At 35.5% G+C, this 27,963-nt stretch overlaps 1 protein-coding gene across 3 annotated transcripts in view; it reads left to right on the top strand.

The window, feature by feature from the left end:
- The window catches only part of LOC106074056 (lysine-specific demethylase 3B-like), a 49,292-nt gene extending 25,141 nt beyond the window's left edge, over positions 1–24,151 (top strand). For 2 of the 3 annotated variants that reach the window (XM_056028392.1, XM_056028402.1), the window contains 22 exons: positions 463–560; positions 4,819–5,023; positions 6,444–8,298; positions 12,856–13,066; positions 14,022–14,156; positions 14,252–16,111; positions 16,715–16,915; positions 17,055–17,358; positions 17,459–17,651; positions 17,767–17,867; positions 17,968–18,084; positions 18,228–18,377; positions 18,475–18,570; positions 18,666–18,787; positions 18,979–19,293; positions 19,387–19,698; positions 19,783–19,954; positions 20,251–20,598; positions 20,846–20,985; positions 21,199–21,375; positions 21,481–21,615; positions 22,139–24,151. In XM_056028392.1, the coding sequence (XP_055884367.1) occupies positions 463–560; positions 4,819–5,023; positions 6,444–8,298; positions 12,856–13,066; positions 14,022–14,156; positions 14,252–16,111; positions 16,715–16,915; positions 17,055–17,358; positions 17,459–17,651; positions 17,767–17,867; positions 17,968–18,084; positions 18,228–18,377; positions 18,475–18,570; positions 18,666–18,787; positions 18,979–19,293; positions 19,387–19,698; positions 19,783–19,954; positions 20,251–20,598; positions 20,846–20,985; positions 21,199–21,375; positions 21,481–21,615; positions 22,139–22,213 (7,322 nt within the window). In that variant the 3' untranslated portion in view covers positions 22,214–24,151. The remainder of the gene's footprint in view (positions 1–462; positions 561–4,818; positions 5,024–6,443; positions 8,299–12,855; positions 13,067–14,021; positions 14,157–14,251; positions 16,112–16,714; positions 16,916–17,054; positions 17,359–17,458; positions 17,652–17,766; positions 17,868–17,967; positions 18,085–18,227; positions 18,378–18,474; positions 18,571–18,665; positions 18,788–18,978; positions 19,294–19,386; positions 19,699–19,782; positions 19,955–20,250; positions 20,599–20,845; positions 20,986–21,198; positions 21,376–21,480; positions 21,616–22,138) is intronic. The other variant, XM_056028397.1, reaches the window with a different exon arrangement.
- Positions 24,152–27,963: the final 3,812 nt, after the last annotated feature.

The following is a 27,963-nucleotide window of genomic DNA, read 5'->3' as shown; positions in this document are numbered from 1 at the left end:
TTGATCTACCAGTTGTGTGTGTGTGTGTGCCCCCGTATGTTTACCTCCTGGAATACCAGTGCTTTCCCATCCCTTTTTCGTCTTCAAACTAATATTGTGGACGTCATTCGACAATCCCATTGTATTTTTTTATTATTTTGGTTTAAACCAGCCTTCAGTGTATGACTGGGGATTCAGTGTACATGGTCTCACACTGTAGTTCACTCAACAGGACACACTCTGATACATTAATCCAGTTTTTTGTTTGTTTGTTTTTCTTGAACTTTCTGGACCGTCCTACAAAGGGTTTATCTCACCTTGCTCCGTCCATTGACTCCCTCCTAATGGGTTTGGTCGGACACTAGGTTGAGATGGAATGATTTTTGTTGATTATCGCCATCACTCGTCCTGCACGTGCTGCCATGAACGTGCTGTCGCTAACCGATGATGAGCTCAAGGCTGCCTTGTTTCTTTTTTCCCCAGTTGTTGATTCCATTCTAAACGGAGTGGATGTTGGAGTAGCCCAGAGGAGAAGGCCACGGTGTACAGTGACCAAGCAGAACAGTAAAGATTCAGCTTCGGTGAGTCAATGACACATTTAGGTTCAGAAAGATTTAACATAGGACTACAATAGGTTCATTTAACAATTAACCCGTATTTCATGAACACGTTTGCTTTTTGTGAATGTAATTGGTGAATGTAATTACTCGGATGATCTAGATATAGTTCCTTTGTATATACTTATGTGGACGTAACATTTATTAATAGCCACGTTTAGTACTGAACAAAAAATAATGATTATGGTAATCTTTAAAATAATGTAGTTTATGCTTTATTTATTTGGCTTGTATTCTTTTCTAATTAAGACGCAGTGCTATAGTTCCCTTCATTTATTGAACAATAGAGTTTAACCCACGAATTGAACCCTTCCCCCCCCCCCCTTTTGAACTAAAAGTTCACTCAAATGTCTGGCGGGGAGAACATTATTAATAGCGGCGTGTCAGTGCACTGCACTGCACACCTAGATTGTAAGTGGAACGACCTTCCCCTGCCGTTTTGCCTTTTGAAGCCGTCAACCTTAGCCCATAAATGTTGGACAAATACTCGTGTCACGTGCTTTGGTGTATTGATCGTTTACAAGTCAAAAGTATCCTGTTGTAGTGTCTTGAAACAAACAAGACACGTAGGTAGCAGGTAGGCCCTGTTGACATTTACATTGACTTGAAGGATAGGTTGCTGCTCTATTTCAGTTTCAAATTGGAAACTCATAAAACACACACACACACATAGACGTTTTTACCTGTAATTTTCTGTAATTAATTTTCCTTCAAATTATATCATTTTGACAACTGTTTTTTTTTTAAGGGTGTTTGTGTATACAGGGCGGCAAGTAGGTTCATTAAACGTATATTTTCAAATTGGATTATCCATGTCGTTACGTCTGTGTAGACACATCTGTTTATAGTAATTAATCTTGTCTACGTTAGAAGTGATGCATCGGTAGCGGTACGGCTATTGTTGCTGATGTGATCCCATTCTATAACTCAGATTATTGAACTCCAGATGAATGCCTCTCTTTACAAACTCGCCAGCCAGTCTTACCGGTTCGAGAGTCTCTGTTGTAATAGGAAAAAAAAAGTATTTCACGGAAATGAGGTCATTCTTCCTGGCAGCCAAAGACTTTGGGGAAGGGAGGCGAGAAAGGGGGGAGGTCGGCTCAGTCCTCCCTATGAATAGAGGTGATTTGAGCACAAAGAGCTACCGGTGTGTGGTTTCTCTCTCTCTCTCTCTCCTCTTTCTCTACCAAACATTGACCAGGCAGTTTTTTTTTTTTACTACAGTTATTCCCATCTCACCCCCCCCCCTTTACCAGTTAATCATTTTTTCCTGAGCAATACTGTACTGGAGGGCATCCTCCTGGTCCATATGTACAACTTCAGCCTGTGTTGTTATGAACTGGCAGTAGAACATAAAGCCATCTATTGTGAGTAGACCAGAGATCTGTGGCTAACAACGTAACAAGGGTGCGAGTCTTAGCATACAAGCAGTAACAGTACAGAGCTACGTTTCTCTGCTAGAACTGCAGTCTGGGAACTAAGAGGTTTTGGCACAAATGTCGAAGATCGTAACTTGTAGGTATTTGGAGAATTTTAAACCACTAGTTTTAGTTCTAATAATAATCAAAATGAAATAAATGCGCGCTCGCACACAGTATCAAAAATGGAGCCTGTTTTTTTCTGGTTTAGTATGCAAAGAATTTAGTTTACTATACATTACCCTTCGTCAGAGTTGAAGTATTGTTTTAAATTGACTTTTATAGAGTCTAATAATATAGTCTGTAAACTAGACGTAAATGTTTGTTCAGCAGCACATTTGACTTTCATTTCTGTTGCAAACATTCCAACAAAATCCAGACGTTCTTTTGTTTTTCTAGATCATGTTTATACTTCGTCTCAAATTGTAGAACATTATGTGGAAGAAACCAAAAAAAAAAAGTTTGAAAAGATCTTGAAGTTTATTTTGTCAACGTTTGAAATCTATTCCATACAACTGTTTCACTTGTGTAGGTACCATAGATCTGTACATTGTGAGTGACCTGATGGTTTCAATCCAAGCAAGACTGTTGTTGTTTTTGTCTTGGCCCATCCCTCTAGCCTTGTGAGAGAGAGAATGGTGTTGGCGGCTAGCCAGGTCACTGACAGGTTTGGATAAGCCTGGAGGATTCATTTCCCAGTGTTTGACATTCCTTGTGGAGCAGGTCTTTCCACCTCCCCCCCCCCCTCTCTCTCACACATACACACACAGTGTTACACCGTCCCTTCCTAGCAGCCTTGAAGGTCACATGTGTGGTTGAGAGTTCAGCAGACAGTTTCATTGTTTGAGTTCTGGCTTGTCCCGTTGATGTGCGATAGACTAGGCATAGGTCGGATGGGGTGATAGCGTGTTCGTCTCTGGAATTCCTAGACAAAAGTCTAGTTGAGCATAGTCCCACTTTGTACACTCACGTGACTCATCGATCACGCAATGTCGTGTCATTAACTTGGGTTGACGGCGTCCCATGTGAGAGCACACCACCGCTGTCTGCAGTATTGGATTGTTTGAATTCTTTTGCTTCGTTTCCCAGGGATAAATACACGAGCCGTGACCGAACTGTGCTCTGCTCTACTCCGGATTGAATTTCTTGTGTAGTGGTATGCACTGTCTTTTGTAATAGGTCATTGCTCTAGATTTAATTAGAATTGTCAACCCATCAATTCATATTTTAGCAGTGAATATAGACTTGCTACAGCTACACATTACACACTTTATTATTTTTTTTTAATGTCAGAAACCTTTTAGGCGTAACTGACATATGCTTCCACGTACCACGGGAAATACTGCATTCCTCACTAATCTTCGGACTCGAAGACTAGCCTTATTACTATTATTGTTATTTTTTTTTTTTTTTTTTTTTACAAACGTATAATTATTTACCTTTCATCAAAAAAAAAAAGTAACTTGAACGTTCACCAGTTTGTGTTGCATACCTGGGTGTCGGTCAGTTCTTTAGTTCATACATTTGTACTTCTCGCGTTTTCTTGTCTTTAACGAGGCTTCTTGAGAAATGAATATGTAAGTGTAAGGTGTATTTTGAAATAAAAGCTCAATTTCTAAACCAGTCGTCTTTGTCAAACTGCTATGACGTTTAGAATTTTTAATTTTCAACATTTTTTTTCACACGTATTTAACATTCCTTTAGGTATTTCAAATCTTGTGTGTATTTCTGGTGATAATTTGTTTACTGTAATCCGAATAAATCCTTACATCTTTGGTGTTTCTTTGTTCACAATGACTAGACCTTACATCACCTCCCCTCCATGTGCTCAAAATACAGCAGTTGCCACCACAAGATGCGTATATCTTTCACACTAATTGGTGTGGTGCATCGTGCAAAATAAAAGACAATTTGAATCAGGATGAAACATATCTCTTTACACGGACTTATAAACCATGGAAGGGGAGATGAAGCTTGCAGTGACAGTTACTATAAAACAACAACTCTTTTTTAGTCTGAAACATAGATACACATAGCGTCTGTCTTTCTCTTTTAAAAAATATGGTAATGTCATCACTTAAATAGAACACATCTCATTAACACTTGATAATAGCCACAAGCATTGCCCAGAAGTCGACTTTTTCATATATAGATATCTACTTACCTTAAAATGCTAATAAAACAACTTTATCACGTCTTATACATTTGTTTAGTTATCTTTTTGTTCCCCCAATTCCTAAAAGAAATTGCACAACGTAATGTCGTCATGTATTGCTCATGTCAGACTGAAGCTTTGTTCTCTCCATCATGAATCGCCTGCCTCAGTCCAAATGCGCATCGACCTAAATAGTTAGTGTTAAGGGGAAATGTAGCCAGTGTTTGTATTAGCTTTCCATGACAGTGTTGTCATCAAATGAAACAGAAACCTAGTATGTAGAATACAAGGCTTGTACCCATTTTATTTGCATTACATACAGAGAACCATGAATTTAGACAATTATTTTATCCCTCTTTATTTGTTTCAAACTGAAAAGCTTAATTGTCTCTTGAAGAGATAATTGTATGTCTCGACACACGGGTGTCTGACATGGGCTAAGTAGTCAAGTGGTTCGTTTAAATAAGTACGTTGACAATCTCTTCAACTGTTAATTAATTTTATAAGCACACTCTCGTATTTTAGTTTTATTCTAATTTGAGACTGTGTAGGCCTTGCGGTTATTTATCGGTTCTTGTCTGTAGATTACACGAAATACATAACTTCTAGATTTTCAGGTGGTATGTTTGTTGTTTTTTATTCTTACCAGCTTATTACCACCACTCGTGGACCAATTAGTGTAGGCACTGGCAACAGTAACAACTCAGCTGTATGTCAAGCGAGGACGTCTAATAATAACACATGTACACAGCCGCCTGCATTTATCAATAATAAGGTCGCCAAATCGCGCCAAACAAGCCTAGCAGAAGCGTCGGTTTCTGGAACATCTGCTGGATCAGAAGCTGCAGAGAAAGGTTAGTACGCTCTCTTTTTGCCGTGTAACGAGCCCATTTCTCTAGTTTTGTGTGTGTGTCTGTGATGCATAGTTTGGCCACTTCACGGGGCTTCAATGTTCGACACACGTGACCTACATTCTAGAGTAGAACGTGTGTCCTTTGAAAGGGGGCCAAGGTCACAAAATTGCGGTGAAGTTGTGTTGTTGTTTTTCTGGTGATCATAGAAAATAACGTTGGGACTAAGCAACACACTTTTATCTCATCAACGGAGTCGCTCTATCAGCCACTAGCTACATGTTTTGTATTGGTCACCCGGTCCAACAATAGCTTTCCTTATCGCACTATCGATTTTGCAGTAGTTTAAGCAAACGCGTCGATAGTAACGGCTGCACATAATGGTTGATTCAATTTTTAAAAAACAAAGTCATCTGGCTAATGTCGTTGGTTCAGGGATGTTTCCAAAGTGTGTTAGGGGAGGGGGGACACAAGCCCAATGCACACCTCTTCTTACATTCTTAACGCTGTAATGTGGCTTGCAATGCAGCCCACCACACAGTCTAGGTGCAATGAATAGAAACTATGGTCTTCTTTTGAAACTTCTCAATCGATGTAAACTTGAGATTAAAACACACACACACACGCACATTGATAGTGGGTTTTTTCCCCCTCCTGTGTACTGTCACGTTGTGCACAAATCTATACAACTGATAGCAGTGGTGGTTAGCTTGGGTCTGAATAATATGGCTGGTAGTCTGGGTCGCGTCTTAGTGAGATGGTTAGCCAGAATCTGATATGCTAATAGTAGGCTTTACATGGCTATGTTATGAAAAATTAGATAGATATACCACGCGTCCCCTCACCTCACGTCTTTATATTTCTTTTTAAATACTTTGTATACTTTGTATACAATGTATATTGTTATAATGGTAGGGCGGGGTGAAAGCTAAGTGAAGGAGTCTGAAACAATCTGTGTTTCATAATAAACTGCAGACAATCACAAAAGTTCATCGGTAACAAACAAACCCCATTTGGACAACTGATTGAGAGAAACATTTAATGGCTTAAAAGATTTTTAACCTATAAAAACACCTTTAGGATTTAGTGATTTTATCATCACAAAGGACACTGCTTACAAAAACACACAAAAACTCATTTATTCCCCTGGCAATCAAATCACTAATATAAACTTCTGAATGATTCTGGTGGATTGTATATTTTGTTTTTTTATAGTTATAATGCTTTGTTCGTTGTAATACACAAATTGTAAGACAAATGTCTTTGGATAATGATTATTATTATTATAGGAAGGGGGAATTATACATAATCAATATGCATGCTTTTTTTTTGTTAGTAGAGATGTTAAAAAAATGGCCTTTTTAAAATTACCATTTGCCTTGCAATTGAAGTCCTAATTGTCCTTTTCTTTCTCCACAACTAGGACAACTTCTGTCCAAGAGCTCTAAGCAAACACCTAAAAGGAAATCTGACCCCACTTTAAAGGTGGCCAAGAAGTTAAGTGCTAGTAAGACTTTAAAGAAATCAGCCAGTGATGAAAATTTAGAAACAGGAAGTTTAGTATGTAAACAGACATGTAATGTACTTGTGAAGCGTATTGAAGAACAAAGTGAAGAGTCCTCTAAATCCCAACGATTGAGAGACAGGTCTGTACAAAATAAGAAAAATTCAAAGTCAGTAGTCATTAAAAATTCTGCATCCCTTGAAGAATCCAACAGTCTCCTGAATCCTTCAGAAACTTCCAATGCTAAGGACTGTATGACAGAAAGTGAAGAAAAGCCCAAAGACAAAAAAAGAAAACAGACTAAAGAATTAGAAAATGTTTCCCATAAATCCAAAGAATTTAAGGGCTCATTAAATGAAGTTCCTAAAGAAAGTTTATGTCATGGCCTAAAAAACACTCCTGATGCACACATATCTGTAAATGCTAATGTAAAAACTCCAACTAATGTCACTACTGACGTTTTAAGTTCTTCATCACCTGCGCTTGTTAATGTGAATTCATTAAGGAAAGAAGTCAATCATCTAGAGGAAAAGACTAGCAATCATGAGCTTTGCAACCAACCAGGGCTGAAGGCTCAAAAAAGTAAATTAGATGAGCATTCAACACGTGTGTATTTGGGGGGTAATATAACTGGAAACATTTCCAATTCTGTAGAGCAAACAGATTCTAATTTTGAAGAGGACATGCACTACAAAAAACAAATGTTAAGGGCTGGAGGAAATATCAGCTCTCACCCAAGCACTCCAACACTTTCAGTCACTGAAGGGATTGATCGTTCCCTGACTGAGCAGCTCACCAAAAGAAATACTAAAAATGAAAAATTTTGCTTAAATGGTGACAATAAATTAGGGCCTGAAGAAATATACTCTTCCACTAGTTCCTTATCTTCACAAAGGTCAGAATCCAGCACCACTTTGGGGAAATCAAATGAATTAACTTCTGATAGACAAAGTGCATTCACTTGTGTTCAGTCTAGCTTATCTAGGAGTAATAATGCAACTCCAGCGTCAGAGGATAGAGCAGACTCCAGAGCCAGTGACAGTCAACTATCTGGTCACTTGTCTGAAGACAAACGACCAGGATCGCGACTGGATGAAATTCGTAGTGTAAAAAGTAGTCCAGGGTCCAGTCCGCTTGTTGTTGATAGACATGAAGCAGTTCATGTATACCGTGATCCAGAATTGATGCGCAAAAATCCTGTACAAAGTAACGTTCAAAACATTTTAGCTCAAAAGATGAATCAGCCGTTTCCTGCTGGGCATTCGTCGTCGCTTCCTGGAGCATCAGCAACTTCTCAGTCTGTTACTGCTGCTGCATTTACTGGAGTCCCTTCTTTGTCCACAAGAACTTTGTTGAGTACAATTCCACCTTACACAAATCCTCATCAACTAACACCGTCCATATCACACCACTTGGCTCTTCCGTCTCATGGATATCCAATGGATGCTGTTGTCAGAGTCCAACAGCACCAGCAGCAGTTAGCAGTCATGCAGCAACTACAGATGGGAGCATACAATCTTGGAACTTCTAGTTCACTGGAGGCTTTGTGGCAAAGAAAGCTCCCCCCTACCAATCCCATCCCTGCACAGTGGTTGCAACAAAAGCCCCCAGAAAGTCTTCTGGCTAGTGAACTAGCTGCAGCTTTACACATTCAAAAACTTGAGCAAGAGCGTAGAGAGCATGAGCAGAGGAGAGAGTTGGAAAGACTTGAACGTGATCGAGAGAGACTAGAGCAAGAACGTCGTGATAAAGAACGGAGAGAAGTACTTGAAAGGTAAGGAAACTATAACACGTTTTCTGCATTGAGTGGTGGACATTGTCACCAATCAGCACAACTAAACATACATAATGTAAAGTTTTATATGTGATTCAGCATAAGTACCGGTCCGTAGATACAGTTATAATGTAACGGAAACCAATCAGGTTGTTTTATGCATACCTTATCCAAACTCACCATCTTTTATTTTAGAATTGGACCAAAAAAAAAGTGTCAATAAACGCTTTCCTTTCATCTAAGGAAACGTGTAAAAGGGTTTGTGTAGGTCTTAGTCACTTTTCAGGAAATTTGAAGTGCACTTTGCATACTGGCTGTATCATGAGACCACTTAGGTTAGACGCCAAGCATTTGGAAATATCTAGATCTAGTCCTTTTTTCTTTTGTGATGCTGGGAAGATGCATTTTGGTTTAAATTATCAGTTCATTGCTCATGCCCGTTAAATGAAGAGGTGATAGAAAATTAGACGACCAAACACACCATCCCGAGTGTTTAAGAATAACTTTATTTAAAACATATTCTGATCCAAGTAATTATAACAGCATATGTGACATCACTAGATCTATGACCTACGAAAACAACAGCATCGGTGATGGTTGCTTACAAGTACCAATACATCTTAACCCCCCCCCCCTCCCAAAATGGCACTTGATTTTATTTTTTTTTTGTGAGTGCGTGATTATATTTTAGAGCTGAAAAATGATCGAGGAGTAATAATCAGTATTGAATTAATCTATAATATTGATTCCGCAATCTATACTGACACGCTCATTGATCAAGGAAATCTCTTAAACTGTCTTAGGAATTCGCATGCAATTTCGTACACAGAGCTAGCTACCTATGCAGCTAATGCAAATTCATACACACACAAAAAAAGATTTATGATGTTCGAATGTTCGCTTTACAGTTATGGCAAACATTGGGACTTGAAACACTGTCTTAATAGTCTTGCTAGTGAATGAACCATTTACTCTCAATGTCCCCGTCCCCCGCCCCCACCTTTTCATTACCATTCAGCATAAGTAAGAAAAAAACAAAAAAAAAAAAAACGTTTCAAATATAAATATAACAAGGGTCTATGGAAATCTATTTATAGATACTAGCTTTACTAAATGTTTTCGATACAATGTATATGTTCATTTTATTTTCTTTATAAGGAATGATACGTATCTATGTTTTGTAAGTTTTTTTTTCCTTTTAAACGTATTTTTAATGTGAAGAACAATAGTTAATCTTGACCAGAAGTTTTTTTTTTTTTTAATGTTGTCCAAAAACAAAACTGAAGCAATGGTAGAAAAAATCAATGAAATGTGTGTTCTCTCTAAAAATGGTTTATTAAAAAAAAAAAAAAAACGATGGATGTAATCATGTGCGTTTTACACGCCTTGCATATCAATATCGTGATTTCGGGTAGGTCTCGCTAACATAGTTGGTAATATTTATTCATTGATTTAAAAAAACTTTATTAAACCATATTTTTATATACTATAGTTTAGTGAAAATTAAATTATTATATATTCATTTTTAATTATCGGCAGAAATTATTGCGCCAAAACTTCAAAACGTCGCATTCCGCGTGTGTATGTGTTTTGTTGTTAATCTGACGCAATAACACTTATAGGACTACAAATGCATTAGATGCATGTAGTGACTTATAATGGTACACGTGTATAGTATTACACAGGGGTATTCTTTTCTATATATAGGAAGAGTTTCTGTTGTTTACGCGAAAATTACTATTGCTTGAGGGTAAATTGTGGGGAGGGCGGTGGGAAAGCTAAGGCTGTGGCAGTTCATTGATTGTGTCGTCAGCTCCCACTCGCTGATTCATCACATGGCCTGCCCCAGCACACAATATTCGAGTCAGGAAAAGCAAGTTCTTACATTCTTCCCAACGCGTAACACAGCAAGGCGCGAACTGTGGAGCCGTGTGATTATCTTCTTGGCGTTGTTTCATATCTCAGCCGAAGCGTTGAATGCATGTGTAAGGCTACTGTGTTGTTAAATTACGTGTAGTCCACCCCACTATAGATCTAGCAAAAGTGGGTCAGCAGCCATATTGAATTTTTCATTTATCAGCCAGGCTGCTTGTGACGAATATTGCTTTTGCGCCATAGTCAAGATCTAGATTCTAGTAAGAGATTAATATTCTATATATAGAGTCTTGGGTCTATAGATCTATATTATATATATATAGTCTAGATTCTATTCTAGATATAGATCAGATCTAGTCTAGGACTAGATCTAGGTAGGGTCTAGAGACTCTACTCTATATTACATCTAATATCTAATAATATTAGAGTCTAATATCTATTAGATCTAACTAGATTTTATATGATATGATCAGTATATCATATCATATGACATAATAATAATTAAATTCTAGATCTAGATCTAATAATAGCTAGAGTCTAGATCTAGACTAGTCATTAGTTTAGTGACTGGTGACATAAAATAGTCACTTTTTTAAAATTTATCATCATCATAATTTATAATGTTATTGTGTAGTCCTGGATCTGCAAGAAAATCTAGATTATTATAATTATATTATTATTTATTATAACAGAGTCTAGATTTAGAAATAGATCTAGTCTAGACTCTATTAAATAAAAGTATTAAGTCACTATTATACCAGACAGTGGATGTGTTTCCATTAGTGATTTCAGATTTGTCTTATAGAGCTGGATTGCTGCTGGATAGTCTACTACTCTAGACTATGATCTAGATCTTATTCTATAGATTATACTATTATAGATCTAGAATCTAGTATAATCTAGTACAGTATAGTAGTATTAAGTCACTATTATACCAGACGGTGGATGTGTTTCAATTAGTGATTTCAGATTTGTCTTATAGATCTACTACTCTAGACTAGAATCTAGATCTTATTCTATAGATTATACTATTATAGATCTATAATCTAGTACAGTAATGTATTATCTAGATTTATCTATTTTTATTAATATTATTATTATTATTATAATATTATTATACTAGAGTAGAGTACATCTACTATAAAATCTAGATGAAGATTTCATTAGTCTAGATTTAGATTTTAGGATCTAGATCTAGGTCTACACACTAAAATGTGACTAAACTAGTCTAGATAAGATATATCATAAAGAAAGATCTAGTTGTTTTCTAGATCTAGAATCTATATATATATATATATATATATATTAGATACTAACTACTAAGATAGTCTATAGATTTCTGGTACACTCTTGTGTCTTGTGTAGCATTCTAGATCTTAATTCTTATCTAGTCAGTGTTATCTAGATATATCAAGTCACAATCAAGTCTATCTAGAGATCTAAATGCTATCTCATCATGAATTAAGGTTCGACTCTTGAGTGTAGATTTTGAGATGGTCAAGTCAACTTTGAGTGTCTTGTGCATTAAATTCAATAATCTTAACTGCATATGGCCTATTTTATAGCTTTAGAGCTATAGTCAGACTTGCAGATTGGATATATTTTATTATATCTGCTCTACATCTATATATCATCTTGTCTAGAAATAAAAATTGAAAAAGCTGGATTGATAGTCTAGATTCAGACATCTATATCTTAGAATAATCTAGAAGGCTACAAATGATCTAGATATCTCTAGAGTTAAACCAGCTACATTTGTTTTATACTATTTATGTGTGCATATTTTTTCAGTGCTTAGGCCTAGCAGCTAAAGGATTTTTTTTTAAAAGTAATCTACGTAGTAGTATAGGTCTAAGAAATTGTAATTTAAGATCTACCACTAGATTAACAGGTCAATTATGTTTCTTCTTAATAAAACGGCTTTATATGCTACTTTTTATGGTGAAAAATCTAGTTTAGATTTGTCAAAATTGGACATATTGGCTCTAAATATCTAAATGTATTCTAAAATATTTTAGGTCTTAAGGTATTTGGATCTAGAATTATAAATGCGTCATCGAACCGTCTAGTGAATCCTACACGCGGACCTTCTTGTCTGTATTTTAAATCTATTTGTTCCCTTTACTAAGTTTGTCTCGTACACTTCGCTTTGTATAGAAAATAGGTGAACATCCTTTTTGCTTCCTTTGTTAGATTATTTCTAAACATTGATAGGTTTATACATTTAACGGATAATTCGGTTCACTCACTAGACTACTCTATGTATAATGCTTATTCTTATGAGGCAGAATTTAGTTTAGATAATTTATAAAACGTGTGTGTGTTTTGGGAAAGCTAGCAACACGACATTTGTCAAACAAGCACATGAATGTGTATACCGTTCGCTCCCTTGTAAGGGTCAAGGTCATAACTAGACAGCTTCAGCCAGGCTAGTTACAGTTGGCTCTGACAAGGAAATAATATAGACCTAGATTTACTGTCTAACGGAATATGACAAGTCAGGCAACCTTTTTTTTCCCCTTGAGTATGCCTTGAATAACGAAACCCCCCCACCCCCCATTTAAAAAAAAACCCAAAGTATTGTATAAAAATATTTTTTAGAAACTAAAACTTATCCTCCCCCATCCCTAATTAAAAAGTACTGTTATTGTTGTTTCTACTAAAGAAAATATTTATTTTTAGAGAACGGGTAGAAAAGGAGAAGATCGAGCGAGAAAAGGCTGAAAGAGAGCGGTTAGAAAAAGAAAGAATAGATAAAGAGCGCCAGGAACGTGAGCGCCAAGAGTGGGAACACAATCAAAATCAGGAGCGTATTTTGCGGGAATCTGTTGATACAGTAGCAGCTGTTGATCAACATTTTGCCGAATCATTGACCAGATTGGCCACACAACAGGTTTGTTATTTGTTTGGTGTAGGATAATAGGAGCATTGTTGTTTTTTTTAATCTGCCTCCACCACCCCCATTTTGTCATTCAATGGATGACATAATGAATGGTGTGGTGGTGTTTTTAATTTGTACTTTTAATTCATTATTGTCACCTGAATATACAATTGTATTTGGGTCACTATTATATCACTCGTGCTTTAAAAGTGTTTTAAACATTGTTTTTTCGTGTACATGTAATATTTCGATTGACTTGCTGCTGGTTATTTATAGCCTCAAACTAAAGCTTCACTCTTGAAAGCCATATGCCAAACCAACATGCCGCCTTCTAATCGGGTCAGTGCACACTTTTTAGCTCGAGTGTGTACTAGCAGTGTCTCACGCAGCTAGGCTAACACCTGTAGGCTAGCCTGTTTAGCCTAGGCTATTAGCTTCTCAGTTCAACACGAGAAGGCAGGGGTGTTCTTTATGATGGTGAAACTTATGTCTTGCCACCATACGAAACCAGGGTCAAGGAACGTGTCAAAATTTGATAGAACATTACTGTAAGCCATAGTCTGGTATTAGATCTAGATCCATTTAACGAAAAGCTGGTTAGGCAAGGACTGTTGAAAATTTAAAAAAAAAAAAAAAAAGAGCATTTAAAATACTACATAGACAAATGTAATAAGCAACTCTTGGTTTGAATTTTTTAGCATATAAATCTAATACTATCGTAAATATATACACTGTGTAGTAGCATTAAATGATTTTTTTTTTTTGTCTTTAATTAGCTTTTACAATGTTATGAAAAGCCTAAATATAAAATCAATAAACTATTATTAAAGTAGTACTTGTATCTTTGTACTAGTTTGTCTCATCTTTAGGAATGCAAGCAATACTCTAATAATTATAGCTAATATTTATAATAGCTATACAAAAGAAAAGTGATACATTTTTTATTTATTTATTTATATTTGAATAGGGAATAGGTATGTTTCCCTCAATTACAAGAGGCACAGGAAGGGGTTTTATTCCCAAAACTGAAAGCCACCATTCTCTTCCATCACACAGTCTACCATTTGATAAACAGATAGAGAGGAAGGATAAAATCAAAAGGGTATGTTAACAAAAGATTATCGTGAAGTTGTTTAATATGTTGACAAAATTTAATTTTTTGTCTGCAATTTTTATATATATATTTTTTTTAACCAGGAACCTGAGCCTCTACCTGATGATAAAAGATATTTGACAAAGCCTTCCAGTGAAAAATCATCAGTATTTGCAAATTATTCATACAACACTAACTTCCAAACTAGTTCAGGGATTACACAGCCTAACCAAAAGCCAGTTTTTAATCTGTATGGATATCCGTTATCACATTCAACAATAACAACTGAACAGCTCAAACAAAGAGGTCTTGTATCTGAGCCCAGACAAATCAAGGAGGAAACCCAAGACAAAAAACTTTTTTATTCCAGCAATTCCCCTGTCATGTCAATGCATAGCAGTCAATCATATCTCCCCAAAGACATTAAACGGGAGGCACACAGTTCTGTTATTGTGAAAAGAGATACTAAACCTGTTATAAAAATGGAAACACCAGTGGCAGCACATTCTCATCACAACTCTCCATCATCACCACGACCTCAACAGCCCAGACCAGCTCATACTCCAGAACATAGACCAGATCGACCATTATCTTCATCCACTAGTCCTGCTACTGGTATCCATTCTCACCTTCTACACCATTCCAGCCCTGTTCCTAGTGGCACACAGACATCTCTTAGTACAAGCTTTCATTCAGTTGACACACACAGTTCACCGAGATCTCAAAGTCCTTATAAGCCAGCTACTAGTCAGTCACAACCATTGAACTTTTGTAAATCTCCAAATACTATCAAGAAAGCACATGAGCAACAGCTTCTACAAACTCATTCAAATTATTCTGCTCCTATAGCTCAATTACCTGTCTCAATGCCTAGTTCAAATGCTTACAGCTATAGCCTCATTCAACAAGGCCTAGTCCCCAACCCCATCTACAGCCAGGGTGGATCTTCTCATTCTTCAGGACCACCACTTTCACAGCACACTCCTAGCCCACTTGTAGCAAGTTTACCTACTAATTTATCTCAGGTCACAAAGCCTTCTCAACTGAGTCCGCCTGGTTGCAAAAGAAAAAGTGGCAGCAAGGATAGTAGTAATGCCAACAGAAAAAAGCAAAAAGGCCTAAATGATGTGCCTGGTGTTGGACAACCTTTATCCATTCCTGTTACTACTCCTCAAATTCTCACAAATCCATCACCATACACAACCAGCAGCAGCACATCAATTTCCAAACCTAATACAGCATTATCTACTGCATTGTCCTCCAGCAGCCTTCCATCTGTAAACTCCAGCTCCTATAATGACAGCTTTAAATCTTTTGTAGAACAAACAGTTCAGATAGCATTCCTTCAAGATGAAAAGAATACCCAAGAAAAGGCTGAGAGAGAGAGGTTAATGGCATCTTTTGGCAGCACTAAGCAAGATGACAGAAAAGCTGAACCATCTGTTCAGTCAGTGCCTAGTGTAACTCAAGCTGCAGCATCAGCATTAATAGCATCTAGACTAGATTTGCCTCCAGCCTCAGACTCTTACAATAATCGTATAATGGAAACAATCAATCGGGTTGCCAATAATCAAGCAGACACGGACTCAGATACACTTAGTGCCTCCAGTCCTCCTCCTCAAAGTAAACCTGACAACCACAGTCCTCTCAACAAAAATGTTAGTTTGTCAGGTTCCAGTCATCCTCACCATATGAAGAAAGCTTGGTTACAGAGACATGATGAGGATAAAAAGTATGAAACACCTGTGTTGTCTCAGTGTGAAGATGACTCAAATACTAGTATTGGTCATTCAAGGGATATAATAAGTTGTGTGGAAAATTCCACTCCTCACTCCGACCAAGGCAATGAAAGTTTAGGAGCCACACCTGCTAATGTTGTTGTAACATTGTCCAATGGCACTGTCAGTGATCTTAACCACAACAGTGATGAATCTACCTCCTCAGCATCAGAATCTGAAATGCAGGTAAGTTTTCATTGTAAAAAGAAAAGAATTATATCACATATACAATTGGTTGATGTCAGATATTTAGTTCAAATGTCTTGGGTTTTAGATGTCCATAAGTGTTTTTGTCTTAAACACATTCTGCAATAACTTGCATTACAGTATATTTTGATCAATAGTGTAATCTAAATGTATTATCACTTGTTTAAAAGTCAATGGGTAATGAGTCTTATATGGCCAGCACAAGTATCTTTCCCTAGATGAATTAAGCATAAGTGTTTTTGTCTTAAACACATTCTGCAATAACATGCATTACAGTATATTTTGATCAATAGTGTAATCTAAATGTATTATCACTTGTTTAAAAGTCAATGGGTAATGAGTCTTATATGGCCAGCACAAGTATCTTTCCCTAGATGAATTAAGCTCCTTGTGTAGAATAGAGCTTAGGGAAATTATAATCAGGTGTTTCAACCAGATCCCAACTGTGACTATTGCATAGATAATTTAACCACCCCACCAATCTATCCCTTTAGTCTTATTACTTTGTGTTGATTGATATATGTTTTTAAAATAAAATGTTAAATCTTTTTTTTTTTTTTTTTTTTTTTTTATGGTTTCTAGAATTCATCTAAAGATTTTGGTACCAAGAAACGAAATCAGCCATCAAAGCCAAATTCTGGATTGGCAAAGAAGAGTAGGACTGAATCAGGTAAAGAGTCCCCAGTGTCCACTCCACCTCCATCATCTAGCAATAGTAGTAACTCCTCACGGAAAAAAAATAGCACAAATAAGCGAAATAAATTGGAGAAAGACAAACTAAAGGTATGACATTTTTCTTTTAAAGTATTTTTATTTTAAAATATCAAAAAATTTTATTTAAGCTTCCACATTTGGTTTGATTATTTTATTTTCTTATATGGATGGATACAAATAATGAAATTTATTTTTAAAAATTCTATAGGATGAACAGGGTTACAGCTCTGCAAAGCAATCTCGAGATAACAGTCCTGTGCCACCCAAACAAGATAAGAACAAAATGTCATCACTGCCAATGGTTTCAACACCATCTCCACATTCTCCAGAACGATCTAATCCTTCCCCTGCATTATCAGAGAGTAACACAGCCAACATGTCTCCTGCTTCGTCCACATCATCAAATAGCAGTAATACAGCTACATCTTCCAAGTCTGGTAGCAAAAATCTAAATAAAGACAAAAAGAAGACACGGCGTAATCAAGAGTCATCATCAAAAGACAGTAAAAAAAGTAAATAAACTTGTATTTTCACTGAATAATTATTTGTACTGCTACTAAATTTTAAAAAGGTCATTTTTTCAACACAATTTTGTCTTGGTACATTTTCCAGGTTCATCTTTCAACAAACCTTTAGTTAAAATGACTGTTGCAAATTTGAAAAGAACCATGATTCCATTTATTCAAGATGGTCCATGTAGTGAGATTACACCAAAATTAACCAAATGTAGAGAATGCAAGATGACACCAGTTCAGAGAAGCAAAAAACAACCAAATATTTTCTGTAGATTTTATGCATTTAGAAGGTACAGCATTGACATTTAGCTATGTTAATATTTTTTTTTATTTACATTTTTTTAATTTTGTATTTAATGCAATATAATCAGTTAATCTGCATTTCTGTTTTTCTTCCCATCACAGACTTAAGTACAATCCAAGAGGACTTGTCACAATTCATGGATTTTCTGAATTGTCTGATGCAGATCCTGATGATATAGAGCCTTGGCTCCCACGTTTTCCAAGTAAGCTATATATCCTATTTAAGACATTGTGGTCTGTAGAACAGTTACATGTTTTTTTACTTTATTTTAATAATTTCTCTTTTTTTAAAAAAATCTTTAGTTGAGGAGCCTGAGCTTGATGTTGAAAATTCCAAATTTATAATTGCTAAAGTTGGTGACAAGTTTTGTGAGCTTGTTGAACAAGAAAAAGAAGCTAAGTCTTGGGCACGGGATGATGGTATGTACAATTTTATTACTTAATACATTTTTTAATGTTTTTTTTTTTTTAGTGCAAAATTTCAATATATTTTCAACTTTTTCTTTTTGAATGTATGTTTTTTAGTGCAAAACTTTAAATATATTTTCAACTTTTTCTTTTAGTAAAAATTGTTTGGAAACGAGCTGTAATGGGAGTTAGAGAAATGTGTGATGTTTGTGATACCACCTTATTTAACATGCATTGGGTCTGCCAGAAATGTGGATTTGTTGTTTGTCTTGACTGTTACAAAGTTCGGATAAAGGAAGGCAAAAGTACGTTTTTTTAAATCTTTTTCTTATTTGTGAAAAATTTACATCAGTGTTTCAATAATTACTCTTACAATCTAAACCCTTCAATGTGGTATTGCAGAAGCTTTGATTGATGATAAATGGCTAACTTGTAGTGCTAATAGACAAGCTCATAAAGCCAGTGAAATGATGCTTACTCAGATCATTCCTAGTGATGGTAAGTAACATTTATTTTAGTTGTTTAACATGTTAACTTTTGCACTTTTTGTGTATTTGAATGCTTAATAGCTTTTGCTAATTATTTTTTTTAAGCTCTTTGGGAGTTAGGTAGACTGATACATGACATTCGCACAAAATGGTCTATACCTTCTAATTGCCCTTGTGGTGGAGGAAATTCAGAGAACAAGCTTGTTCCCAAAAATGGTATTAATCAGGTAATATTTCTTTATATATTTATATGTTTTAATATAGAGTATTTTTTTAAATGAATCAAGTAATATATCTTTATATATCGTATTTATGTTTTAATATTGTGTTTTTAAAATGCATCAATGTAATTTCATTTTTTTCCTTTGCATTTTTTTTTTTTTGGAGAAAATTGTCTTAAATAATTTTCTTACATCAGCAGCTTCTTAATGCTGTTAACACACGCAAACTGCCAAATGGTTATGGTTCTGAAGAGCATGGCAACAAGCACTCTAACAAGTCTAAGAAACCTCAAGAGAATATTCCTCTAAAAAACTTAGATAGCTACAATCCAGACACAACATCCTCTCCTTTAAGCATTTTAGCTGAAATTGCAACAATGGAGCCAGAGTCCAAATTAGATGCTAAAAGGAAACTGGAAAAGACTAGCGTGCAAGATGAGTCTTTGGAAGAAACTGATAAAAAGTCAGGTTGTTCCACACTAAGAGAACTTTTAACCAAGACAGCTGGAAAGGTAAATGTTAGCAATTTATTTATTGATCATGGCTTTTTATAAAGTTTCTATTTGTGCTTAGCCATCAATGTCTTTTTTTTTTTTTTCCTTCAGCCCAAAGTAACCAATGACAAGAAGGGAAAGAAAGGAAGTGGATTAAGTACATTAGATGATATAATCCAATCAGTTGTTGAAAAAAGCTGTACTGATGGTGGTAGTGCTCCTTTCAAGTTCCTTCATTACACTCCACGTCTTGGTGGATGGAAAAGAGAGGTACCCATCATGGTTCATAATCTAACAGAAACAAGTGTATTATATCCTGATGTGCCACATTCATGGCTGTGTGATGGAAGACTATTAAGATTACATGATGCTCACCATAAAGGAAACCTACAGATCTTTCAAGAGCAGTGGAAAAGAGGCCAGGTATTAAGAAATTCTTTATATAGCTGTTAATTATTCTAATGTACTGTACCACAGTTGCTGACTCTTTTTTGTTTGTTTTTACAGCCTGTTTTGGTTTCTTGTGCAAATAAAAAAATGAATATTAACTTATGGAAGCCAGAAGTATTTAGTAAAGAGTTTGGACATTTGGAAAATGAAGTAGTTAACTGTCGCACAGGAAATACAATCATAGGTCATACAATGGGAGATTTTTGGGATGGATTTGAGAACCTTACAAGTGAGTTTTTCTGTAAACAGCTTAAGCCATTCAAAAAATGCAAACTAAAGTGTTGTTTTTTTCCTCCTAAAATTTAAGAATTATTAATCACCTCAAGATCTTGTTACATAGTTCACATGACTTTACAATTGAAACAAAATGTTAAACAACTCTGTGTAGCTGGTTATTCTTCAGCTTATCTTAGTAGTCATTTGTAATTGAAATGGAGTTTGTTTTGTGTTTGTAAATTAGTATTCTTCTTTTGTGATGTAAATGATAATAAATGTTTTAAATGTATATTTTTCTTTTTTGAACAGATCGGCCTGTAGATGAAAATGATGACCCTATGTTACTGAAATTAAAAGACTGGCCTCCTGGTGATGATTTTAGTGAACTACTACCTTCCAGATTCCAAGATCTAATGCAAGCACTTCCTCTTCCTGAATATACTCAGAGAAATGGAAAATTGAATCTTGCGTCACGCCTTCCTGACTTTCTTGTACGGCCTGACCTCGGGCCTAAGATGTACAATGCTTATGGGTCTTCACAGTTCCCTAAAGAAGGAACTACAAATCTTCATTTGGACATCTCTGATGCTGTGAATGTAATGGTTTATGTTGGTATCCCATGGGATGGTCCAGGTGGACGTAAAGCTCAAGAAGAAGGTAGTTCTTTGATTGATTTTTATTTAAGCTCTTTAAGGGTTTGATTGGTGTGGAAAATATACAAATTTAATGTGTATAAATATGTTAGTAAAATTTTACTGCTATTCTAAGACATTTCACAATGTTCAGAGTTTGTCAGGGACTCTCATGTGACAGATATACTTAATTTTTTTCTTAATATTGTTTACCTTTACATTAGGAAAACATTTTTTCAATGTATTTAGATATGTTAAACTTTTCTATTTAGCTGCTGTTAAAGCTATTGATGATGCTGGTTGTGATAGTATTACTAAGAGGCGAGTTCGAGAAGTACATGAAATACCTGGTGCTCTTTGGCACATCTATGATGCTCATGATGCAGATAAAATCAGGGACTTTTTAAACAAGGTACCTATGTAATGATTATTGTTGTACGATATATTTATAAATACAAAGAACAATAAATATGGACTCATTATTGATAATTTTTTACTTTTATATTTCTAAACCATATATTTGTTTAAATAGTATGTAAACAGAATTTTAAAGACATACCTTAATTATCTATTCTAGATTAGAAGTTAGGCATTGTATAGCACATTTGTACTACTTTTTCACTAGGTTGCTAAAGAGCGTGGTGAGATCATTGAAAAAGATCATGATGCAATTCATGACCAAAGTTGGTATTTAGACAAAGAGCTTTGTGACAGACTTTTGAAAGAGTATGGTGTTCAAGGTTACACAATTGTACAATGTCTGGGAGATGCCTTGTTTATCCCTGCTGGAGCCCCACATCAGGTACATATTTAGTGCAATATGTATTGTTGTTCAGTATCTTGTGTTTCAAGGCTTTTAGTGATTTGGTTCAACATTATTTCAAAACTAATTAATCTTTTTTTTAAGGTACGCAATCTTCATAGTTGTGTCAAAGTTGCAGAAGACTTTGTATCCCCTGAACATTTGAACCACTGCTTTAGATTAACTCAAGAATTTCGTCAGTTGTCTGAGACCCATTCCAATCATGAAGACAAACTGCAGGTACAACTTTACTTAGTATATTATTCATACCTTAGATATTATGTATTTAGTTTATATATATATTTATATATGAAATCCCACTGTGTGGTCAAATACAATGTGACTCCAGAATACACAGAATACAGACACACTTTCTTTATGATCTCTAGCTGATGCATGGAGCTTTAAAACTTGCTTTTAGAAAGGCATAAAGAAACTATAGAGCTAATGCAATCCAAGTTGAATTAAGACTCACCTACTCATCAGCTTTTCAAAGTTACTCCTTGGCTATCTTTATTTGCATAGAATATGAAGATTCGTTTATCTCTAATCACAAAGAAAGTGTTTCTTATATACCATTTTAAAGCTGGTAAACTATGGACTTCATATTAAGCCTCCAATCTGTAAATCTGTAGTACCCGTCTGCTTCTGAATGCCTGAAAACTTAAAAATGCTGATTGTCAGCCTATTAATACAACTTACAATTTTCCCTTGTAATAATGACACATTTGACTGATCGCTTTGTTTTCTTTAATTATCCTAGGTGAAGAATATCATTTATCATGCTGTGAAGGATGCAATTGCTGTTTTACGAGAACACAACCCTGAAGATGAATAAGACAGATTTGGATGCAAATTCAGTACAAAAACAATGCTGCTACAAAAGCTGCAGTTAGACATATTCCTGAATTCATATTCAGTACAAAAACAATGCTGCTACAAAAGCTGCAGTTAAGACATATTCCTGAATGCATATACAGTACATAAATTGCTGCTACAAAAGCTGCAGTTAAGACATATTCCTGAATGCATATACAGTACATAAATTGCTGCTACAAAAGCTGCAGTTAAGACATATTCCTGAATGCATATACAGTACATAAACTGCTGCTACAAAAGCTGCAGTTAAGACATATTCCTGAATGCATATACAGTACATAAACTGCTGCTACAAAAGCTGCATTTAGATGTACTTTTATCTCCCCCTGTTCTAAACAGTGAATAAAGAGATTTCTACATGTGTGACAAAACATTAAGTGACTTACTGTGTTCATGGAGATGGCTGCCCAAAACATTTCCAAAGACAATGGTGTTTGGATGGAAGTTTATCATTGTGTACGTCTGTGATTCCATGTTGTCATTTCACTACATCATTACTTAAAATCTGATCCTTTGTTTCAAATCCTGTAAGAGGCTTAGTTTGGATCACATTACTATTTTTGGTCAGATTTCACAAAATATGTTGTCTCTATTAGTTCATACCATGGTTGTGACTGAAATGGCAATTACTTGTAACAATGCTATCGTACCTCTGCAGTCCCCTCTCATTGCAAAGTTTTATGGCTGTCTGACTATATGTCAAGTTGCTCTTAACAGAAATTAGTTTTATAATAAATCTAATCTATACATCTATACATAAATCTATATATACTAATAGTTATTTGACACTTGATAAGAACCTAAGTAAGTTGCCATGCTTTATTTGCTGCATTACTATGTTAATGCTGTGTATTACACACAAAATTATTTGTGTATAAAAACTATAATTACTGTTTGATCCCAGTGTGTGTACTATCAAATACAAATAGATGTAAGCTACATTCTGTCATCCTCTGTTTGATAGTCATCATTTGATGTTCACATCTCTGTACATAGCAGAGTGATAATATAATATATCCCATGTAGATATGTAAGATTATATACAAATGATCTAATAATCATGTTTCTGTGATTGTTCTCATAATATTGATGTATTGGTAGATGAAGAAAATGTGATTTTTTGTTTGTTTGTTGGGTTCTCTTTATTTGGTGTTTTTTTTTTTTTTTTTTTTAAAGCCTTCATTTTTAAAAAGCTTATGTTTTTTGCCATTCTTTGTCAAGTTGAATTTAGTTTTCTATACTTTCTCTTTAGCCATTCATTTCTTAATAAGCTTCAGAACTTGACATGTTAACTGAAAAATTAGTTTAGGAATAATAAAGATATTTTATCAAAGCTTGTAATTTAGAAATCATAATTAAATTATTTGATATTCATTATGTAAGCATTTGACATATGAGACATATTGTCTGTGTGCCAATTGGTCATGTCACCACAACTTACGGTGATCAGATTAGACTGATATCTTGATTTATTTATTAGTTATTTTAACTTATGATCATAATTGTTCCTGACTGATTCCTATCACATAATATTTTGCTCAGTTTCACTCACACAAAAAAAAATTGCATAATTCACAAGTCAATAGATAATATATGGTCTCAAAATTTGTCAGCTTATTGACAATTGAGGTTTAGCTTTTTTTTTTTAAAGTGTTCTTCAGAAATTCTACTAGATTTGTTGTTGTGACTAGAAAGCTAAGTATCAAAAGTTTGTTTTGGGTTAAATGGTGTCTTGTTACTATACTGAGTATTATAAAATATGCCATTAGGGAGTGTCTGTGAATGACAGCTGTTATTTCCTGTGTTTATGCATAACAGCTAGAGATTTTAGCTTTGTCTGTCATGTACACTTGAATTATAAAACAAATGAATCTAAAATAAAGTTCTTTAACATTTCTCTCATGTGTACACACTTCCTTATTATGGTGAGGACTAAATGTCAGAACTGCTAAATAGACTAATTATTGAATTTGAGTACATTGTAATGTATGCTTTCACTAATGGTAAGCAATACGCTAACAAAAAAATACTATACCATGGATTACTACAATGAAAGGGATGACATTTATTCAAAATACAAGTTATTGCTCAAAATAAAACAATTGAATGTAAGAATATCTGTGAGCCTAAATAGTTTAAGTACAAGTGATAGGATTGAAAGTACCGGTACCAGGTATCTCATTAGCAAGAGACTTATCACAATCCATGGTATAGTGTAACATTCTTTATGTAATGCCTAACATTAATTTGTCTTTAAAAATGAAAAAAAAATAGAACCAATACTGAAAGAATGTATTATAAGAGGAAAGCTTAGCAAAATAAAATAGCGTAAACAGCTCTCTCCACATTTCTAGTAACTCTCCAAAAGGCAGGATATGGATTTAAGACTGGCGAAGCTAAGCTCCCTGCCAACTCTACGAGTAACATGACCTCGGAGTTGGCATGGTGACCAAACTAGAAGCACTATATGCAGTTAAAATGTACCTGGTGGTTGCAGTCAACAAATTTACACTTAATATTTTGCACAAAAGTAATCGCGGTGAGGTCTACGACGACTTCCTAGGGGTCTACTTGTGTTTAAAAACAATGAATTGGGAGGTCTACGCTACTGGATGTCATCTAAGCAGGCATAAAATATAGGCCAGAGGATTATGGCCTAACAGGGGCTATAAAGGAAATTGCTGCCCTGGTCTCTTTGGATGAAAGAAAAGGAAAAAAAAAACTGTCCCAATTCACCAAAATAGAATCCTTAGGCACACAAAACCGACTAAAAAGAACTCGTTTGTTCAGGAATCACAGAAGCTTAAAATGAAATATCACTAGTCAACAAAACAGCATAATGCTTTTCCTCCCTGGGACCAGAGTTCCCTCCCTCCTATAAGAGACAGCATCAAAAGAGTAACCAAAATATCCGATCACAACCAAACAGAACTCAAGGAATTAGTGAACTCGTCTTAAAAACCCATTACCCCCAACAACCAATGGGTCAGAGTCTACACAGATGGATCCATTCAAAAATCCAACACAAACGGAGGATCTGGCATACTAATGGAATGTCCCAATGGAGAAAGAGTGGAAAAGTCCATTGCAACTGGCGATCGCTCAGACAGCCATAGAGCAGAAAGCATACGCACTGGAACTAGCAGCTACCACACTAATAAACTACCCAAGTACACCAAACAGCCAAATTGTCTTACTGGCAGATGCCAAAACAGGCCTTCAAAGCCTGAAAGACTCGGATACTTCCCATATAAAGCAACTCTTAGCTCTTGTAAACCTTCACATCAACAGCAAGGAAACTGTTCTTCAGTGGGTTCCGGCACACATTGAATTAGAAGGCAATGAAATAGCAGACATGCTATCCAAAGATGGAAGAATGAACAAACAAATGAAAATTCCTCTCTACCCAGAAGAAATGAAAATAATAGAGAGTAGAATAAATGAGAATTGGACTAGCTCACACCCCAATTACAAGAAAAAGGATACCTATTATAAGCTATGCCTATTATAAGCTATCTCCACATGACCAACGCATAATTTTTCGACTGAAAACCGGACACAACAGAATGAGACAACATATGTTCCAGAAGCTTAAAGTCGGGATGAGCGAAACTTGCCCTTGAGGAGCATCACCAGAGGACACCATGTCCTTCAAATCTGCATACTATATCAAGAGGCCCGAACAAGACCCTGACCACAAAACCTTCCTATAGAACAAAAACTATACGGCGGATAACTGCTTATCCGGAAACCACTGCGCAGTTCATCTCAGATATAGGATTACTGATCTGAACCCTCCGACCTGTAAAATGAAAACGAAGAAGAAATCTAAGCAGGCCAAGCCTTAAATTTTATTTCCAATTAATATAATTAACTCATACACACTTATTATTTGTTCCTTAGTTAATCGTTTGAATTTCAACTCTGATATTAAAAAAACAAAACAAATCAAAAAACACAAGGTGACAAAGACAGTTTGTGTGGAAACACAAACTCAAAATCGGCCCTCGAAGTAATCTAACCAGGCAGGTAAAAAGGTAGGTTTCAATATTTTCTGAATGAAATTCTACCAAAGGCAAATGACAGAGAAGAATGGAGAAAAAAGTTTGACAGATTTTGTGTGGTGGCCCAAAGGTCCAGCAGACCAAGGGATAGATGAAAGTGAAGGAGAGATTAAATGTGAACCTGGCCTAACTAATGTCATATAATGATTATCTAATTGATGTAAAGGGTCAATCTCTTTTTCCAAGCCTCTTTTATAATACAAAAGTTACTTCAAAAAAGATGATTACGTCCTAATAAGAATTAGTTATTACCTTTTAAGCTGTATTTATTTTATTTTTTCAGGAGATAAAAAGCATGTAGATATTTGTTAATTTAAATGTGGTTTATGTTGCTTATAAAAGGTAATTCAAATTAGGACCTACTTCATAATATTAATAATATTAGAACATAAAGCTATAATAAGTAGTATTACAATTTCATCATCATCATCATATGTTGTAAAATCTGGCTTATTTTGTGAACACAATTCTGATTAGATCTCTAAGGTAAACAAACAACTGATTTTCCATTCATCATTTGGTGTAAAATTGATGGTCTCTTTCATGGGCGTAGCCAGGGGGGGGGGGGGTTTGGGGTTCAACCCCCCCCCCCCCGAAATGAAATCCCCCCCCTCGGGGGGGGGGGGGAGTCGGAATTTAGTGACTGATTTTTTGCCTTGATTTTGTTTATTTTAGGTGAGATTTTAATACTAAACCATCACTTGCCCCAGCACAACCAAAGTGGTTTTGAGTTTAAAACCCCCTACCAGGGGGTTTTGAGTTTAAAACCCCCTACCAGGGGGGTTCGAGTCTATAAACCCCTACTAGGGGTTTTGAGTTTAAAACCCACTACCAGGGGTTTTGAGTTTTAAACCCCCTACCTGCGTTTTTGCAGTTAACTCCCCCGCTTCTATAAAACAAAACAAGAAAAATGCAAACGAAAACCCCCCTAATTTCAAGAGCAAAGTTAAGGAAGATTTTGATTTTAAAACCCCATCTAAAATTTACGATAAACCCCCTTTTTAATATAAAAAAAAAAGCTAATTACACACTCAAAATGTTATGAGCGTAGCTAAATGGGTTTTGACTCAGTTTTGAGTTTAAACCCCACTTCAGCGGGGTTTGAAGGTAAAAAATACCTCTTTAATAATAAAAACAAAGCAAATTATACACTAAAAATGTTATGAGTGTAGTCTAAGGGGTTTGAAGCTAAAAAGTACCTCTTCAATATAAATAAAAGAAAATTACTCACTCTAAAATCTATGAGCGTAGTCAAAGGGGTTTTGAGTTTAAACCCCCCGCCAGGGGGGTTTGAGGATAAAAATACATCTTCAGTGTAAGAAAAAAAAACAAAATTACGCACTCAAAATGCTATGAGTGTTGCCGAAAGGGGTTTTGAGTTTAAACCCCCATTCAGAGGGGTTTGGTGCTAAAAATACATCTTCAATATAGAAAAAAAGCAAATTACACACTAAAATTATTTGAGCGTAGCCAAGCCAATCGGGGGTTTTGAGTTTAAACCCTTCTTCTACAGATGGCTTTTTTTTTAAAGTTTAAAACCCCTCCAGATGGTTTTGAGTCTAAGATCCCCCTACAGAGCATTTTGAGGTAGAAATGCCCCAACAGAATATTTTGACGATAAAACTTCTCTTTTCGATATAAAATC

The sequence above is a fragment of the Biomphalaria glabrata genome, chromosome 1 (assembly GCF_947242115.1).
Source record: "Biomphalaria glabrata chromosome 1, xgBioGlab47.1, whole genome shotgun sequence".
In the NCBI taxonomy this organism is placed as follows: domain Eukaryota; kingdom Metazoa; phylum Mollusca; class Gastropoda; family Planorbidae; genus Biomphalaria; species Biomphalaria glabrata.
Note: the sequence above shows the minus strand (reverse complement) of the source record. Positions and strands in the feature narration are given on the sequence as shown.